Here is a 21,112-nt window from a genome sequence, read left to right on the forward strand (position 1 = left end):
CACCAGCACCAGTGACAGATTTATAAGAGGTTACATTTTGGACCCCCTCCTCCACACTTACCAGAAAGTATACATGATGTATGGTGGAAAAATCTGAATTTATGCAATTAATATATGTCATTAACATTTTGGATCATCTGATGTTTCTAAATGACATAACTTAAGAATTCCCTCTTGATAAGGAACAATGCATCAATAACAGTGAAAATAAACTGATTTTTCCAATGCTAAAATATGCTCTAAGGTGGCAAATAAAGCATGCTACATGTAAGTAAATCACTTTTACAAGTTGATACGACTTGACTTTTAGCATATACACTTACATGAAGTCCTATGGATTAAAATACAGTGGCCTTGTTTACCTAGATGCCAGAGATCTGGTTGCTTCAGTTCCAAACATCTTTGGGTCACAGACTTTATCTGGTTTTCTATAAAGGTTTTTTTTTTTGAAAAGCGATTCAATACTTCGAAGCTTTAGTTAAGCAGACAATTTTGTTCCAGATTACATTTATTGGGGCATAACAAAAGCAATGAAGCAGTCCAGATTACAGAGTTATTGAGACATATAACTAAAGCAGACAAAGAAGCAATCTAGACTATAGGGTATTGGGGCTAATTGAAGCAGACAATAAAACAAGTCCACATTACAAAGGCACCAAAATACACAGAAAATGAAAAAATACACCAGATAGAAATAAGTGTGATAAAATTTATTTTACATACACACAATGTACATGTACAGAATAAATAAAACACTAATACCTATGTAATAGTTGTTTCTTTCTTCACTTCATGCACATTATTTAGGACAATTACAGTTTAGATAATTAATTTTTCTTTTTTAACAAAATGAGATGAAATACATTTAAGCTCACTGATGGCTGATTATAATTTTATTCACAAACTGAAAAATTAAAAATATTTCATACTTTAATACATGATAAAATGGATATTAAAATAAATTTGTACAATATGACCTACGTTATGTTCTGCAACACATACATGCATGTACATGATGTATGCTGCCAGAAGAGGGTCTAATGTCAACATGAAAACTGACCAATCAGCAAGGGCCCTGCTGAGGGACGTATATCTAAGGGAGGGTTTGGGAGTGATTGTGATAACTTGATAATGAAGAAAAAATTGAAAGGAAACTTTGAATAAAAAAAAGATTGATTCTTTGAAACAAATACAACATTTATGAAATTATAATATTTTATTGACGAAATACTTAAAATTATGAGTCATTAAAACTTATTTCAACCAAAATAAAGTATACATTTTATAAATACCAACCCTTAGAAAATGCCAACATCACCCAGCAACAACCCTAACTTCACACAAATATTACTTGAGGACAGTGGTATTAGTAAATGTGAAATAGATTTCTGTGCAACAAGCACGGGGACTCTTCAGAGTTATATCCCCTTCTACTAGATTCTTTGTCAATTCATTCTTACAAATTGAGAAATCTATCCTACACTCCCTACCAAAATTCTGACAACATAATGAATCAACCTTGGTATCAAAATACATGCATATGCTTGCTGAAACAACATACCAAAATTTGAACATTGTTAGACAATCAAAGAACAAGTTATTGGGAAGAAATTTTTTGTGAAAGGATGGACAGACAGAGTGATTACTACAGGGAACCTGCAAATTCTTATTGGGCCCTAATAATAACTCTATACTACACACAGCTACCCAACATATAATGTGAACATATACATGTATGATTCCAACCAAATTTAAATAAAGATGCAATGTTTGCTTAAGAAGTCAAAAATTGAAAATGCAAAGATGATATCTACATTGTGAATATTACATGTTTAAAATTAACATTTATATAACATTTTTTGGACACCATTTCACACACACTACATACTTCTAAATATAAATTTATAACTTTTCAGTAAGTCTTAAAAAGAATCCCTTATTTACAATACATTCACTTTTTTTATTACAGTATCCATGCAAAGCCTAGAGAAATTTACATAAATTCTATTACACCATAACTTACAAATATTGTACAGTTCAGGCCAATAGAATATTTACAATTAAAAATAAAATTGCTATATAAAGTAAGACCCTCAAGACTCATTTCATTTAAAATATCTTAAAATCCGTAAGTTTTGCATTAAAAATATTTCATTATTCATTTATTCTGTACTATAACATTAATTCAAAGTTTAAACATATTAATTGAGAAAAAAAAAACAGTGCTATGAAACACACAAATTACAAAGGAACAGCTGGAATATCGATAACTAGGTCATCGGAACCCTCATCGCTATCATCGAACATAGGTGCCACAGCCAGAGGGTTTCCAGCAGATTTCACTCGTTTACCCTCTCCTTTCTTGGAATCTCCAACACTCTGTTTTCGGGGTTTCTTGCTTCCACCAGCACCCTGGTCCTCTTCCGGCTTTGTGTTCAGGTTGCGCTTTTTCACCAGGTTTTCCTTCAGAATGGCTTTGGTTCTGGCTTGGCCATTGCTGTCCTCTCCACCCTCGTCAGACTGGGTGTCGGAGGATGCACAACTTGAAGACGTGACCTCGTCATGCTCCATACAGACTGACACTCCATCTATGTCTTTCATGTGGCCCTCGGTATGGGTAGCACAGAAGGAATTGGGACATTCGCCACACATCGTTACAGCTGGCTTTCCGCATTCATCGCAGTGATGCCATGGGCAGTCCCATTTACCTGGAATAAATTCACACTGTAGCTTAGTACATCATTTACTCAATATCTGCAGCAGAAATCTAAGATAATAATTGAAGGCAAGACTTCCGACAAAGATTCCTGATATCAGTTGATAATTTTTATAAAAGAGCAGTTTTAATAACAGACCTGCCTACCCTTTTTATTGCGAGGGTGTAATTTCAATACTCATTTTGGCGGAATTTCAGAGGTAAAAGCGTAATCCTTTATGTTTCCCTAGTTTGATGTTTTGCAATGATACTATATTGTCTAAATAATACCTGTAATTGTATATCATTGAACAAAGCAAGCATGAATGTTTCTTTTTCAAATCATTTATTAACAAAAAGTCCGTGTGTTGTAAAACTGGTATCCTAAATGCAGTCATATCAAACTTATTTAACTTACATGCCTAATGAACTTTTGGAAAATTTCTAGCAAATCACATAATTCAGAGTCTCATTTCCATTTTAATACAAATTCTACATTATTGAGCTATGTTGTTTTTGTTTTCCTTACATTTACTTGTCTCTATGTTGTTCTAAGCAAAGTAAGAATAAACTGAATTGAAAATTAAATTGACTTTACTTATTGCACATATCATTAAATTTTTTTTTTTCTTCTAATTTTTGGCATGCCTACCATTTAAAATGCATAACTACAAGGTATATTACGTATGTTGTTTGTATCGTAAATAATCATATTGTGAAGAACTGAAACCTTCTATTAATTGGTATTATTTACCTCCTCTTTTTTATTTAGGAAAGCCTTTACTTTAACTCTCAAGTTAGCCTTTCATTAAGTTGTCTAGGAAAAATATTTAAAAGCGTAAAATTAAATTTCATGGCGTAACAGCGTAATTTTGAGGTAAAAAGCGGAAGAATTATGCCAAAAGCGGAAGGGTAGGCAGGTCTGTAATAAACAAGGAAAGTTAAAAAGTTTTCTGAACATAATCATGATCTTGAGATATATTTAGAGGACTTATTGCATGTTTCTCAATTGCTTAAAATTAAAAAGGTATTACATTCCTTACGATCATAGTTTATAAAATTTGTGTTTTTAGTGCAGGCATACCATGTAAATTAAACATTATTTGACTCAAATAAAAATCACCGAATTAAAAATCTGAGTTAATAAGATAGCGATCATGTCACTGTGATATGTCATATGCGACAATGGCTGCCAGTTGTTTAGGTTAATCTGCGATATAATCTAGATTTTCTGAATTTAATTCTGAATTTAACAATATTTGTGTTTAACAGAATTGTGTTTATAACCAAACAAAATGGTTTGTCCTAAGCACTTCACTGCAAGAGAGTTTTACTGACTTCTATACATTCCTATGTTGTTCTTCCTGTTTTTTAAATAGGTACTGTGACCCAAGATAAAATTGAAATCTACAGTACACTGAAGTTCCAATATTTTATTTTCTATATACACTATAGTACTGTACCTCTCCATAACTGAAGTAAATTTGGACAACACTGATCTAATATTATCTTCAAAACAGATTTTCTCCACTAAGACATCACCCCAGGTGATAAAGCTACAGCGGACTAGTGGTACAAAAGAGCATATTTTCCTCAACATGACTGCAGTGAGCTACATGTAAGTAGTGACAATCAAAACAACCTTTGACCTGTAAAATGAATTAATTATTTACCATGTGGGGGTTTGGACAGTTTCAGACAATGTAAGTGGTACACTTTAGGGCAGCCCGTACGGTCACACATCACTAGCTCTCCTCCCTCTCCACATCGGAAACATTCATCGTCATGTTCCTTCTTTCCATCACCTTTCTTCTTGTTTCTCTTCTTTTTCTTTTTTTCATCCTTTTTCTTACTTTTAGCTACTGAAGCAGCCACAGCAGACTTTAAGAAAGAAAAATTTTTGTGACTCACACATTTTTTTCATTTTAATCTACATAAGAAAAGGATCAGAGGAATCTTTATATACATACAATTTTTTAATTTTACGCCGGTTATTTATGAATAGTCTTTAGCGATCAACTTACTTTTGGTCTCACACCAAGGAAACCACTGCATAGCTCAGCTCCACAGTTACACTTAGTTTTGTCATTTCCCAGACATTCCAGATTATAGTTGAATGTTAACTCAGTGCCTAAATATGGTAAATAAAATCAAGTATAACGCCATGTCCTCAGGAATATAATCAAAGGTGCAATAAGGAGGAAAAAAATCTAAAATGTTCAAAAGGGAAGAGCATGCCCCCGAAACACTAGTGACTATATTTTTACCTGCAGGGATATCACAAAGTGCAAATAATCCCACACGGACATCCCCATTGGCTGTCCACTTCTGGGTCTCACAGTTTGGTGCACAGCTGTGATTCATAAATCGGGACAGGTTGCCCTTTGGTCCAGCATCAATCACTCTGTCAAAGAATTTGATCACGTTAGGTACACATGTATTGAGAAAGCCTTGAACACATGTTAACATGAAAACAAATGTATGCTAATCCAGATGAATGTTTTAATCGAGTGTGAATTATTTTAAAAGGCTTGACCAGTTTTCTTTTCTCACCTATTTTTGTCTAGGGTAAGCATGTAATAGTTGCTGATGTTATTTTCATGTGATTCATCAATCCTTCTCTTGACCTCATCTTCATCAATAAGCTCTCCTACATATTCATGTACAAATTGTCCCTGAAACAATGGCAGCAAGAATTCAGCAATGCAAAATAATCATAGTATTGAAAATATTTCTATAAAGTTACAACATAAGCCCTGCAACCTTGATCTTGTCTAGTAGGGATGCGCGATTTTATCGGTATACCAGTATATCGCGATTTTTGCACTGCGTGATACATGTACGTATCGTGATACGGAGACTAAAATACCGGTATTTGGTACATAACTATAAATTCCGGAAATTATTCATTTATTTGTTCAAACTATTGAATGACAATTATAGGAAGTGTAAAAAAGGTTGAAAACAGTTAAACAACGGCATCAAAATATGCTTTATATTAAATAAATGAAAATTTAATAAGTAAAGTTATGTTTTTATAGCATATTTTTAAAAAATGTTAAAATTCATTTGAAATTGTAGTAAAAATTGTGTGTAAAAATATTACGATTTATCGTGATATTTTTGGAAAAAAATCGTGATATATCACGATACGAAATTTTTGACGATACCCATCCCTATTGTCTAGATAATCTCATTTCCAGGTCATGGAACAATAATAATCAAACCTCCATCTACATTTCCAACCCAGTGTCATTGACATTGTCCAAATGTCCATGACTCTAGGTTATCACACACCCCCTGGTTATAAACAAGTTTGTGGTTGTTATCAATATAAAACTAGAACTGTCCAAAAGGGACAAATACCCCCTGCTGGGTTTTGCAGAGAAGGTACCAAATCACTAATGTTTTCTAGATGTGAGAGGTGTTCACAATTTGCTTAAACATTTAGAGTGAAAATTTAATTACTCATTATATTTTTTTTAAAGAATGAAACTAATGTGCAGTCTAATAAAACACCAATACTAATAATTGCAGTGTTTTTTATTACATTGAAAAAATAGTTTGCAACTATCTGTCATCTTTGTGAGACATGACACTCTGCAAATTGATTGTTGAAAAAAAAATATCATAATTAATTATACAAAGTCAAATTAATCGACATAATACCTTTATATCAAACTCATTCTAAAAATAAAAGGCTGGTTTCAGTAACTATGTATTTTGACAGACATAAATTACAATTAAGAGACTTAGACAACAGAGATCTTTATTTCTTTCTGCCCAATTCCCAGGAGATATAGATAAGACCTGCTTGATCAGAGATGCCCTAACAGCTTCCCACACTGAACTCATTAATTAATCTTTAACTGGATGCAGTGATTTTTCTACATTTTTTAAAAGGGGCCTGGGCCTTAACAATTGGGAAAAATCATCGACATTTGTGTAAAATTGGGAAAAATCAATAAGATTGAAATAAACCTTAATTGACAGGTAAAATAAAATATGTAAGTAAATGTAACATCATTTATTCAAAATATTTACTACAAAATAACAAATTAGACACAGTTCTACATTTTAACTTTTTTTTTTAATCTTTGAAAGTTGTCATTAGTTGTGACCGTCCTATATTTCAATTCTTTTTTTTTTTTTTGCCATAATGGTAGACATAAAAAAAAATCCTACTCATGATAGCCATTGAAGATGATATAATCTGACATGATTTAAAACAAATCATTTTTCTTCTAGCTTTCTAAATCACCCTAATCATTGTGCTGCAATTACCCTGCAATATTAGTTGCATCTGCCAGGTGTAGAAACAGTTTGATTTTCATGGAATCAGGGATGCTTGTTGTAGAACTACTAGTTCTTGGATTTACAAATAAAGCTATGTTTCGCCTGTTCACATGCATCTTACACTTTCTTACGATGTATTTAGTTTGACATGATCCATGTGTTTTTCTATGTCTTGTAAACGCACAAAATGATCTGCTGTTTTTCACTATTATTTTAAGAGTATGAATGACCGAGAGCAATAGCGTTCCAATTTAGATAAGTCGTACATAAAAAATTCAGTATAACAAAATCAATAACGGTTTTTCTGGGGGAAAAAAAACAACTGAAATTGGGAAAAAATCGGTAATTTTTGATAGGGGAAAGGGCCGATATTCGGACCTAAATTGGGTGTAGAAAAATCACTGGGATGCATGTCCACTCATTACTCCAAAGGGACAAATAGATTTACACTATCTGCCGTGTAATGTAAAAACTGTTTTTAATATTTTGTGATTTTTTTTTTGTTCTGATGAGTAGTTTTAAGCTGTAGTTCACATTTTTGTACAGATATTCTAGATTCTAAGTCTCAAACCTTAGACATGAAGTCAATAAAAATGAAAAAAAAACACCTGTAAAATGCAGAAAAATTATCAAATAATGTTGAAAATACCAGGTGCACATCTTCATATGGTAAATAATAAGTGTACAAATTTTCATACAAATCTATGCAATAGTCTATGGGAACAGATCTGGACAAAACCACATAATAAAAATGAAAAAAAAACACCTGTAAAATGCAGAAAAATTATCCAATCATGATGAAAATACCAGGTGCACACCTTCATATGGTGAATAATAAGTGTACAAATTTTCAGACAAATCCTAGCATTAGTTTCCAAGAAATGGTCCGGACAAAATCTCGTCTACAGACAGACAGACATGCAGACTCCAATATACCCCCCCCCTAAACTTCGTTTGCGGGGGGTATAATTAAAGACCTACTTTTTTGATGTCCACATTTGTTCTGAGCCCCCAGCCTCTTCCCTCTGTTTTAAATGGCGTACAGTCGGGATATTCTCGTCTCTGGAATCGCTGGTTATGACACTTCTCCCCACACTGGCAGACACTAGGGTGACACTCGTACATCAGCATACGATTTAAACAATCCGTGTCACTGCTGCAGGGGGCCTCGTGATTTGGATCACACTCACACCGAGGTATACTAGTCAGGTCTGGTTTGGGAATTACTACGCTTCCAACTGGAATGTTATTCTAAAAAAAATAAATACTAGTATTCCAACAAGTGTCAGATTATATAGATATTTATTGCATTTTCATATTCATCATAACTTTTATATCAGAATGTTAATTACATATAGTTATTAACAATAATATAATCTAACATAAAAGTTCATTTGGTCTCTCTTAAGCTGGATACAAGAACAAATCTTTTTTATATTAAACATTTTGTAACTCTACATAACTTTCAATGTTCATATTATGTAATAGTTTGAATGTGTTATTTGTGGACAAAGAATCCATGGCAATAAGTGATTACCTTGACAAATTTGAAAGGAGCTGGCTTCTTTTCACTTCTCTCTATCAGCATCTTCTCCTTGTCTGCACGGAGTGCCTTCAGGGCTTGGAAAGCCTCGGTTGCCTCTTGTACACCTGAAACATGCATGTATACAAATCATTAATTAAGATGAAGATTTTTGCTAATTTATTATGAGCTCTATTTTAACAAGCACACAACACACGATACCTAAAATACCATTAAAACTATGAGGGAATTTATGCCCCTTTCCCAGAATTTCAATGAGACTGTAATTCCTAGGACAAACCTCTTGCAAAAATTTTTGCTAAACTCTTATTCCTTGTTGTTTCTCTGCTGTATTTATCACCATCATGAAATCCAAAGGCTCTGTAACAGAAAATACAGACATGTAGACATCTTTACTTTCCTATTATTCTCCCAGTAGTCTCTTCTTTTTCTCTTCAAAACAGTTTGTGGTTTGACTTTATAAAAATACCTGAACAATGAATTGACCAGACGAAGTCCCATACTGTGTGTAATGTACATGGGTCAAGACAGAGAAGTATTTACCATTTTTATTGCTTCATGCATCTCTGGTTTTTAAGCTTTGCTGTCCTTCAGGTCAATTTCAAGGCAACTGCCCGTTTTCATTCAGGAAACATTAAAAGATGATACAGAAACAAGAGGCCCAAGGGCCACATCGCTCACCTGAGCACTGTGGCTAGGAAAAAAGGAAAAATCAGTTTAGTATTGAAAAGCTTGAATGCATAAGTGGTCCCAACCTACCCTAAAAATGGAGTGGGGGGGGGGGGGGGGGGGGGGGTGGGGGGTGGTTGTCATGATTTGAACAAACTTGAATCTACACTATCTGAGGATGCTTCCGTATAAATATGACAAACCGTGGCTTTGCTGTTCTTGAAATTTTTAAAGATTTTTCCTATATATTCCTATGTAAAACTTTGATCGTCCATTGTGGCCCCACCCTACCCCCAGGGGTCATAATTTGAACAAACTTGAATCTACACCACCTGAGGATGCTTCCACATAAATATGACCAATCATAGCTTTGCTGTTCTTGAGAAGGAGATTTTTGAAGATTTTTCCTATGTACACCTATGTTAAACATTGATCGTCCAATGTGGCCCCACCCTACCCCTGGGGGTCATGATTTGAACAAACTTGAATCTACACCACCTAAGGATGCTTCCACATAAATATGACTAATCATAGCTTTTCTGTTCTTGAGAAGAAGATTTTTGAAGATTTTTCCTATATATTCCTATGTAAAACTTTGATCGTCCAATGTGGCCCCACCCTACCCCCGGGGGTCATGATTTGTACAAACTTGAATCTACACCACCTGAGGATGCTTTCAAATAAATATGACCAATCATAGCTTTGCTGTTCTTGAGAAGAAGATTTTTAAAGATTTTTCCTATATATTCCTATGTAAAACTTTGATCGTCCATTGTGGCCCCACCCTATCCCCGGGGGTCATGATTTGAACAAACTTGAATCTACACTACCTGACAATAATTCCACATGAGTTTCATCTTTCCTGGCCCACTGGTTCTTGAGAAGAAGATTTTTCAATAATGCCATTAATTTTTTGCTATTTCGTAATTATCTCCCCTTGGAGGAGGGCGTGGCCCTTCATTTGAACAAACTTGAAACCCCTTCATCCAAGGATACTTTGTGCCAAGTTTGATTGAAATTGGCCCAGTAGTTCTGGAGAAGAAGATGAAAATGTGAAAAGTTTACAACAACAACGACGCCGACGACGCCAACGCCGACGACAGACAACGGACAAATTTTGATCAGAAAAGCTCACTTGAGCCTTCAGCTCAGGTGAGCTAAAAAGATATACAAGTCCTCACCTTCCTTTATGGATCCAAAAATAATCATTGGTTCCAAAGAAATGGACTGGGAATTCCCCAACCTGGTGTGTCTTCTCTTGTATATTATGAGGCACCCGTTTTGGGTGGCATATTTCAGAAGGCCACCACCTATCATAAAAGGAAATCAATTCTTATCTTTTTATAAAGAACCAAGAATCAGTTCTATCTATCTATCTATCTATCTATATATATATATATATATGTATTAATTAAAAGAGAATTCAACGATTGAAAATAAAATTAAAACCAATAAATGTAGCTGATATTATTCCCATGCTTCTGTTCCTCAAGATCTGTTGTTTAAACCCAAAGACTGAATTCAAATTCAATGACATTCCGAGTTTTAAACAAAAATCATTTATGCGACTTCTTCAATTAGAAATTTGCTCTTCAAATCTAAACATTTGCTTTAATTACAACTTTAATTTCATCAAAGATCTCAAATATTTTCACTTCAGTCTTCACTTCTTACATCTTTATAAAGTCAAAACTCTGTAAATCAAAACTTCGCCAGACTTATGAAATATATCTGAGAGTTTGAAATACTGAAGTTGAAACTTAGGGCCATAATATACATGTATATGCAATCTGGACATTAGATACACTTCAACATATCCCTGTCATTTGAAAAATACATGTACAAGTATTCAAGACAATAAACTTCAATTGTTTCTGAGAATATTAACAAGCTTTACCTATAACTCCCAAGTTTGACCCAAACAATGTCCCCATATAAGAGCTGTTTGCCGATGGAGCAATCATTACAGTACCAATTGCCTTCTGGTGGATTTATATTTAAGCACTCTGCATGAAAAGAGGCTGGGCAACTGTCACAGCAAATCAGGGATCCACCTGTAGGTAGAACAAGGGTGTGTTCAACAACTGATGAAAAATGTTAACTCTTACCTTTAACATGTACATGTACCGTATATACTTGCCTATAAGTCAGTCCACCTGTAAGTCGTTTGTAATTTTTTAGGTAATTTTGGAGGGATTTGCTATTGACCCGGATATAAGTCGGTACAACTTTTTGCCAGAATTGGATGACAATTTCAAATCAATGCTCTGATCTTTTAACCTGGTTTAAGTAATTTTTTAAGAAATGATGCCAATATTTAATTTTAATTCATAAAAAAAATAAGTGTTGCACACTTAGGATACACCAAAGGTTTCCAAATGCCAGAATTTAATTTGCATGTAATTCTTTCATTATCAAAGATAACATAATAAAAGTATATATCATTTGAAAGTTTGTTAAATTTACTATTTAATTATCCTAATTTCAACTTTAATTAATAACTTATTTAAAAATTATTTAAATATTAATGTAAATTTTAGTGCATAAATATTTTATTAATCAACTTTTTTGTATTTAACCCCTCAAAGTGGTCATTTTGCCTAAAGGTAGATTAAAGATTGAACTTAAAAACTGTATCTCAGATTTTTGATACATTTTCTAATTCAAAAGTTACAGCCATTTGCCCTTCAATGTTACCAATTTATTAGCCTAATTTAACATTTCACTCAATAATTCCAAAACTAGCTAGATATCAAAAATCTGAGATACGGTTTTGTGAACACACATTTGAGAAGCAGCCCATCCAATTTTCAGAGAAATTGGTCAATAAATAAGGGAGCTGAATCCTTTGAAATAATACCACAAACTGTCTGATCTTACTTTACAGTAGAGGGCAAAAACCCATTACACAACAAAATCTGCCAAAGCTAGGAATATATGACACCTTGGAGATTCAGCTTTGGATACCTGTCACTTAGCCATATTTCCCATGCATATTCACAAGAATGGGAGGTTCTTTTCTCTATTTAGATGCTTTTAATTAAGTAAAAATAGGTTCAATTCTGAATCAGAAAGATTTCCCGGCAAAATGGCAAGAACTAAGCTCCACCTCCTATTTTATGGTCATCAGTGATCTGTTAGATCTCTTTCTCTAAATCTAGAGTCCCTGTAGTTTAATTACTGATAACCTCTGTGTGGCTAGTGAAGAATTCCCCAAGTGGTCACAGTGATTTATTGCGTCTTTCATGAGCAGGCAGTCACAGATCAAATCAGAAGCTTCAATAACGGGACATTCACATGTGGCAGTGTTTATGTTTCATTATTGTTAAATAATTAGAAAACCATTTCATAATTACCAAGAATTTAACATGCACTATAAAGCAGTGATTAACTTCTTTTTCTTGGCCAAATATCTCAAAATTGTTGAAAATCTTGAAAAAAGCCTTTGGTGTATCCTTAAAAATAAAATTAATGAAATATGTAAATACTTGTACTTTATGCATAATCTCAGAATACAAAAATGATATTATACATCCAGGCTTTATTCAACGATAATCGTCAAAAATGTTTCTAAAATACTCTACGTTGCTGTCCAAAAAAATGCTAATTTTTTATGGCTCGCCTATAGGTCAGACATAGAGTTTTGGACCAAAATTTAACTCCCAAAAAACCGACTTACAGGCGAGTATATACGGTATTAAATATTAGAAACTATGCATGATGTGCAGTGTGTTTCACTAATCTACTACAATTCTACTACTGATCTCAAGTTAAATGCTGTAGTTAAACATCTTTGGGACTAAAGATTTTTCTTTCTCAATGCACTCTAGTGAAAAGTGAGTTTGTATGCAAGTTTTCAAAGTGAATGCAAATTCAGTATTTGGATAAACATGACCACAAAAATTTATGGAAAGAGAATGAAATTCAATTCAGATTTGTAACTAAATATTAAAATACCAACCTAAATTGCAAACAAAACACCAGCTGACGTTTATATGAGTGTGGTATTTTTGTGTGCGGTTTGGTTGGAAATGTTTACTGCAAACGATGTTGTATCCGGGCAGATTTTCACTCCCAGCAGCAATGCAGAAGTCACCAGTGTGGTAGGCTGTCGGACATCTAACACAACGGACAAGTCGACCTTCATAAGTTGGGAAAAGATACCAAACGTTGAAAAAAACAAAACATTCTACATGTAAATGGATTTCCAATAAAAAAAATTTGTGTGTTATTCTTGTCTTGTATCAATCACAAACACTAACTGAACAATTCTGTACACCTACTTTTATTCATGAGCAATAAATTTTCGCAAATTTTGTGACCATCTTTTACTCATGAATATTTCTTACTTATGATTAATAGATGGTTTACAGTATTACATAATTTTAATTCACTTGAAGCAATAAGATTCAGTAGCCAAACTGACAAGTCAAAAATGTCGAAGACATAAAAATCTATTAAGCTCCACTTGCAGTCACTTCAATGCTTACCTTTGCTAGCCTTGGTTTTCTTGGAATTTTCTATGGAACATGTTGCACACTGGTGAAGAGGACAAACAAAACCATTTTTGGTGTCCGATTTTAATTGCATCAATTTATTCATGCAGTCGTCATGATAAAACTTTCCACATAAATGCACAGAACATTTCTTGGTAATCTCGTCTTTCTTTTTGCATGAAAAGCATGTGTGCAGTCCTACAAAGATTAATACAATGAGAGATTATCCAAATTTTGAATCATTCAGGTAAACTGACATGATCATAAAATGTATAAACAGAATGTTTCTGCCAACTACAATTGAATAATCAGCATAAAATTTTTATTTTTTTTCTCATGAATGATGAAATTCCCCCCCCCCCCCTGTTTTTCTTGATCTAGCTTCAGCCAAATTTTATGTATCTGAACAGCTACTACTCTTTAATTCTGTAGTCCATCTTTTACAACTTACCAGATTTGCACTCCTCACACTTGAAAGGTTCCTCCACATTTTCCCCCACACATGCCTTGTGGAAATAATTGTGACAATCCCCTTCACATTCAATCAGGTCACCTGTGTCCTCACACACCTGACAAAGGTACTTCTGACTTTTACTGCTGGAGGATTTTTCTTCTTCCTACAACAAAGAAGTTTCATTCTGATATACAATAAAGAAAATCCTTATTTTTCCACTTTTACAATCAATTATTCCAAACCTTTAAAATTAAGAATTTTCTCATTTCACTATTTCTGTACTAATTCTTCCATTTTGACCTAAATACAGGATGATTTTTTTTACCTGAGAAAATGCAATTACTTCAGTTTATAAAAACATCCCTTATTTCCTGAGAACGTGATTTTTTATTGTACATTGTATGTTTATTAGATATTAAACTATGTAAAAATCAAGTATTGATCATAAATTCGTTGAAAAGAATATTGACATCCACTCTAACTGAACAATTAAAATTTGAAGATTTTATTTTCTTCCAATACCTGATTGTCTGAACTGCTCTCATCACTTGTGGATTTTTGTCTCTTTAGTTTTAATTTTCCAATCAACTTAGATTCCTTTGAATAAAAAAAAATGAGAATTATAGTTGAACTTTTAACATTCCTATTTAATTTTTACTAATATTTCAGTCAGTACCCAAAACTATGAAAAATGGGTTATATTTTTTTCTGTCTGACAGTATCATTAACTAGAATTTAATTCTCTTGGTTTTCTTACTTTTTCCATATCCTCGTCCTCATCTCCAAGATGTGGTCTCTCTGTCAACTTTGGGGTCATAGGTTCTGTGGACATTTCGGCTGAATCTACCGATTTGAATTTCACGAAAAAAAATTTTAAATCACATTCTACATCACATACATAGGGTGTTTATTGGAACATTACTGAAATACTTGTATCAAACTAAGCACATATAAATTTATTTTTTGCTTTGTTGTATATCAAGTCGTTTTAACACACACAAAGGAGGCATTTAATCATTTGTATTCAAGTAAATCTAAATAATTTACCAATGCATCAAAATAAGCATAAATATCAAAGTGTGGTTTTGCTTCAGCAATTTTCCAATTACATTTTTGAAATTTCAATAATAAATCCAAATGTCTGCATTAATGCCACAAATAAAAAGTACCTTTTGATGTAAAATTTTTCAAGAAAAGATTCTGTAAATACTATATACATAGATACATTTACAATACCCTTTACCTTGAAGCTTAGATTTGTATCTAGACTTTTGTTTTTGACTCATCATCAGCCACTGTTGTTGTAGGCATTCATTTATGTTAGCTTCATCAAAATCAGGATGATCTGCCATCATGCTGTCCCTGTGTTTACTACAAAACACTTCAAATGATCCCCCCATTTTCTTATCCTTGTGAGAGGAACTCTCATCAACTCGTCGCCGCTTTGAGCGTGGTTTAGCTCCGGGAGATGCTTTTACTTCCTCTAATGATGATTTCACCTGTTCCGACGACTTCCGTTTTCTTTTCTGTGTTCTCTCATTTGATTTCCCTTTTGGGGAATTTACAGGTTTATTAACACTATTATTCAAATTCTGTTTTTTAGTCTTTTCTGGTGTGTAAACACATTTGAATTTTTCAACTCGTTCATCAAGAGTCATTTTCATTGCTTCCTCTGCTTGATGTATGGCTATTAGCCAAGCTGCCTGTCGGTTTGGATACTCTTTGTATAGTTTTTCAAGTTTTAATTTTTCACCCTTTTTCGCATTCTGAAAAGCTTGTTTCACATGCTCATCATATTTTTCTTTACCATGGAATTCCATTATTGAGCTAGAACCTATCCATCCTCGCTCTCCTTCGTTTCCAAAGAACTGGACATGATAAATCCTACTTCTTGCTGCAAAGACATGAAAGACACCAAATATTTCTAGAATCTTCTATCCTCCCAATAATACATTTACTTGCAAAACAAGTGCTCATCTGTAATTGTAGGCATTCTCTTCATAAACAAAATGGACGATACATTAATGGCAATAAATAAACATAATTACCGTTTTTACTCGCCTATAAGTATGTCCGCATATAAGTCGATTGTATTTTTTAAGCTTAAATTAGAGGGATTGACCCAATAAAATACCAGTCTTTTTATAACTCGCATATAAGTCGGATAAAGAGTTTTGGACCAAAGTTTAACTCCCAAAAACCGACTTAAAGGCGAGTATATATGGTAGCTGTTTTTCTTATGGAAGTCGGTTTCTTTATGGACTTTATACAAGGAGGCCTTTGTTTAGAATACACGGATGATTGATACAACTACATTTGAAGCTCACCTTTCATTTTAGTGTATAAATCTTCGTATGGGTCCTTGGCTACCATACATGGCCACCAGGGATGTCCAGCCACTTTTGCCCACAGCTGATCACCGATATTCCACTCTGTTGGTTTATCCACCACAGGAGACAGTAATGTTGCTGATTTGTTCATATCAGGTTCTGCATGCTGCGAAGTATCCAAATTATTGGCATTTGCTACTCTTGGAGATTTCTCTTCGACACTTTTTGGAGATTTTTCTCCCATTTCAAGCACAACTTTGGGCTTCCGTTGACGTTTTCCTTCCACATGAGTCACTTCAAATATGTTTTTATAATTTCCCGATTTCTCTTTCACTTGTTTATTTTTTCTAACCGGCGTGCTAGGTTTGGGGTCTTTTATCTTTGTTAATGTATTTGAGCTATTGTCAACACCTTCAGATTTGTCACTGTTTGTTTGCATTTCCTGCTCGTTACTATTTTCCTGTTTTGCTGTTTGTTCCTTTTCAATTTTTATTTGAGATCTTGCCTCCGCCTTCGCTCTCTCTTTTGGATGAACCAGTGGTCTCTCTTGTTCACCTACAGATCATTCATTTTTTTCAATTTTGCAATTTAACTGTAGCGTTATGGTTTTATATATTAGTCTTTGACCATAACCATTATGGTCGAAGACTAATATATAAAACCATAACGCTTCAGTTCTGCAGCTACAATTTAATGTGAAAAAGCATGATTGCAGCTTTTCAGATTTCTCTAGATCTGCTTAGAAAACCAAGTATCTACATGAGTTACCTTGGGCAAATCTTAACAACAGAAAAATTTTAATGCATTTTCCTTAATATTCAATTCTACAACTGTAACTCTCGTTTTTTCAAACAATAAATAATTTTAAAATTATTATTAAGAAGAAAAACATAATACTATAATCAGTCAGGGGTGAGACTGAAATCCGTCACTTTTAAAATGACGATTTTTAGTCATAAAATAAAACTTTTATAATGACTTTAACTTGTCATTGTTAAGAAAATGACGAAAAACAGTCATAAAAATTTAGAGTGTTTCTAGAATACCGAGTTACCTCTCTTTGAAAAATGTTAGATCCACCAACCGAAAAAAGGACAAAAAACATCGTAAACAAACTTCATTTCTCTAAATAATACAGTTGACTACAATACTGATTATGTTGACAGTACAAATTTCCCAAGCAAAAATAAGAGTGGAAGAGTTATTTGTCAATTTATTTGCATTAAATAGGAAAGAAGACGAAAATGACGATATTTCATCTTTTTTCCAAAATAGAGGGTCTGGGCGCACTGAAATATCTCGCTTGTTTTACGGGGCGCACAACTTTTTTATGGCTTTAACTTTTTGTCGAGACTTTTCTCTACAAGAACGTATTCTTCTAGACGGTGTACTATATGTTTTTATAGGGCTAAAAGCCATGTAAAAATGGCGAATTAGTTCTACCAAAATTCGACATTTTACCGCTAAATAATAACTTTCACCTTCCATCTTGATGTTCTAACGCAAGTGGTCAGCAGTAATTAGTGACCTGGATGAAATGAAACTTGCGTAAACACTCTTCTTTCAGCAGTGAATTCAAATTTCGCTTTTATGTAACCAGGATAGAAGAATTAAGTTGAAAAAGAAAATATGACAATAGCAAGTCATATTGACAAAAATAACGAAAATACGTAGTTAGTAAATATGACGGATTTCAGTCTCACCCTTGACTGTAGGGATGAAACGATACACCTCCTTCACGGTTCGATACGTATTGTATAATTTTGTCTCGGTTCGGTTATTTTCGATATGATACATTTTGATAGAAGGAAACAAATTCAACGTTGTTTTATGCTTTCTTTTTCTAAATCTAGTCACATATTTTACGAATTTTATTTGCAAATTGACTAGAAGAAATTGATTAAAATTATTTGACTGTCAAAAATTATTTTACAAGCTATCAGTCATCAAAAATTTACGTTTTCTATACTTATTTATACTGAGTAACGTGCTTTACCATATGCCAAACCCGACTGAATAACGATCCCGACCAAAAAATGAACCGAACCAAAAATTAGAGATTTTGCACCGTGTATCAAACCGAGAAAAAATACCGCGGTGAATCGATACCATGGTGAACCGTTTCACTCCTACTTGACTGATAATATCATCATCAAATTGATATTGTTTAATTGTGCCATATTAACTCAATGTTTTACCCAACTCTACTGTGATAATATTGGAGACTAGGCCAAAAAAAGGCCTGTAACTCCAAAACTTTACACGTGTGCTGTGACAATCAGAGTTACATGTATGCACCTTGAACATTTTCCACTGAAATCTCCATATTAAGGTCTGCATTCATCCTGATCACTTTTCCTGCATCTTCCACCACCAGTGTCGCTTCATCTTTCACGGCTTCCACTTTTGCTCCAGCTTTGCTCTGTGCAATCTTACTGTTCCTGGTTAAGTTAGCCACCTGAGGGAGATGGTGCCTAAAAGGGGGAGAGGTGCACCCCCCACCATTTACTGCTGCCTTCGTGTTGTCCATCACAAGACCAGGCCAATCTCTGTCACGTTTTCTTATTTGACATACCTGCAATTAAACTTCACTTTAACATAATAAAGCCACACTAACTTGTTCCCATGTTTACTTTTTATTCTTTTCATATGCTCATTTAAGTATTTTATTGCATGACAAATGTGAGATTTGGATTTAACTCATGGTTATTTTTCATCATTTCTTGCAAGTCTTGTTTTCTTTTGAAAATCAATTCAGATTTGTCTCCAAAAATTAGTCATTTTCTCGATTTAATTTCATCGTAGTGTTATCTATATTATTTTAGACTTGTAAGTATGTTCGGAAAATAAGACTAATAGCACAAGAATTAATTATGTCACCCCAAACAAAGTCGGGGGAGGGCATATTTCTTATTGTTGTTTTTAATTTTCTTCCACTTAATTTTTTTCAGCACGAGTTTTTGCAGATGGCTTAGAGTAGGTTCAGTATGCAGTGTTCAAAATGGCTCTTTTTGCCATGGAAATGGAAAAATATAGAAACAGAAGGTTTTTTTTTTTAAAATCTTTGTTTCTAAAATCATATACATTTCAGATTAAGTCCTCTACTATTTATTGAATTTCAGTGTATAAAAACCATATTCTACGTTTAAAACCAATCTTATTTATTATTCATAACTTTTAACAGTTTAAGATTTTATATCCATGTAATATCTACATTTACGTCTTCCTAGTTCCCACTTCATTTAGTGACGTCAGCTGATAGAGGTCGAGCGACTCGAACCTTGGTGGAAAAGTTAAAATTTGCACAGAAGTACTCTAGAATCATCAATTTCGAGGTGGCTCAATATTAGTGGAATATGTGGGTCATCTATGAATTAACATCCTCCACGAATAAAAAATGTCTGGTTTCAGAGTCATCTTTCCTTTTGTAGTTATGAATGAATACACAAAATTACGTCCCCAGGAACCAGTAAAATTTAACAACCCAAGAAAATCGTCCCCCACAAATTTTAATGATTCCACAGTATGTTCCTAGCCACAGTATGTTCCTAGCATTGTCAATGTGGTGGAATTAAACATTTTGAAGCAGTGGATGGTGAGAATTGTGATGAATAATGAGAATTATCATTTTTTGGAACCCATTGCTACATGCAAAACTGTAGGCATATCCTATTTCTATAGCTTTTAGTCTGAATAGAGGAGAGGGTCAAAATAGTGTTGCATACCTTGTGGTTTTATATAGGCCTATAGATGGGGAAGGTTTTTTTTTAATATCTAGGGCTGCATTTGCAACTCACAGGTACAATATCAGGTGCCTGTAGTGCAAGTACACAGGACTACAGCTGAAGAATGGATACCTAATAAGTACCAAGCAATTAATTTCAAAACTCTACCAGTATGCTTTAAATTCATGCATTCTTTTTCTTTATATTTAAATATTTTTTCCTGTTTGGGTTTCCTGTTTGCTCGAATTGGCACTCTTTTTTTTCCAACGTGATCATTCCTTCGACTAGATTTACTTATGAAGTTCTGCGTGCTCTTATTGTATGCAATGGCACCATGGTAATGTAGTACTGTTCAACAGTCTAGCAGTACTAGTGTCACACTTAAGAGTGTACAGCTACAGTAATGAAAGTTACCTGCCCTACTCTTCTTTCCTCAAAAAATCTTGACAGGAAGGATAACAGTTTCATTCCATGTACACTGTTTTAGATGCTTTTCTATATAATCTTGAATCAACGGATTTTGAAACATAATGAAAGCATCTATTATGTGGAAATATACAACATGCTACCCCCCCCCCCTTCTTTGTAAGGGGGGAAAGTACATCCTTTTGTTATTTGTGATCCTAACTAAAATCACGAGTAGATAAACGTAACATTATCAACACTAATTATCATAATCATGACTTGTGTTTAGGATTCTTACTTCATCAATATTGACTTCTTTTTCCCTGAGATATACATGCTCACTCTGATTCTAAACGCTCACCGGAAGATAACAACTTTCGTGTGAATTCGGCAAATATCGGCGGGAAAAGGCAAAACAAATAAACTGGTTCTCTCGTTGAGTTGGAGTTATCGTTCCTGTGTAATCAAAGTACTGAAATATTGAGAGCTATAAGTTTAT

The 21,112-nt window shown here is 33.7% G+C and overlaps 1 protein-coding gene across 2 annotated transcripts; it reads right to left on the reverse strand.

Annotated features, from left to right (window-relative positions):
- Positions 1–695: 695 nt before the first annotated feature.
- On the reverse strand, positions 696–20,977 carry LOC133202632 (histone-lysine N-methyltransferase NSD2-like). Of its 2 annotated transcripts, XM_061338485.1 has the most exons (19): positions 20,912–20,977; positions 18,782–19,058; positions 16,481–17,038; positions 15,397–16,047; positions 14,911–14,996; positions 14,676–14,750; positions 14,151–14,316; positions 13,694–13,897; positions 13,165–13,344; positions 11,101–11,257; positions 10,385–10,513; positions 8,815–8,894; positions 8,529–8,641; positions 7,973–8,242; positions 5,249–5,370; positions 4,963–5,099; positions 4,720–4,826; positions 4,369–4,576; positions 696–2,708 (listed from the first exon to the last, which is right to left on the reverse strand). In XM_061338485.1, the coding sequence occupies exons 2-19, from the start codon at positions 19,011–19,013 to the stop codon at positions 2,242–2,244; spliced, it is 3,942 nt and encodes a 1,313-aa protein (XP_061194469.1). In that variant the 5' UTR covers positions 19,014–19,058; positions 20,912–20,977; the 3' UTR covers positions 696–2,241. The 2 variants fall into 2 exon arrangements, with proteins under 2 accessions (XP_061194469.1, XP_061194470.1); XM_061338486.1 differs by lacking the exon at positions 20,912–20,977 and having other exon boundaries at positions 18,782–19,062.
- Positions 20,978–21,112: the final 135 nt, after the last annotated feature.

Source organism: Saccostrea echinata, unplaced genomic scaffold (assembly GCF_033153115.1).
Source record: "Saccostrea echinata isolate AGI-Se365-2 ecotype Australia unplaced genomic scaffold, CSIRO_AGI_Sech_v1 ptg000047l, whole genome shotgun sequence".
Taxonomy (NCBI): domain Eukaryota; kingdom Metazoa; phylum Mollusca; class Bivalvia; order Ostreida; family Ostreidae; genus Saccostrea; species Saccostrea echinata.

Coding starts and splice junctions, on each gene's coding strand:
- LOC133202632 (XM_061338485.1), bottom strand. CDS start 19,013: ATGGACAACACGAAGGCAGCAGTAAATGGTGGGGGGTGCACCTCTCCC. Junction 17,039..18,781: donor TTCAGTGGAAAATGTTCAAG/GTGCATACATGT, acceptor AATGATCTGTAG/GTGAACAAGAGAGACCACTG. Junction 13,898..14,150: donor GTGTGAGGAGTGCAAATCTG/GTAAGTTGTAAA, acceptor TAATCTTTGTAG/GACTGCACACATGCTTTTCA.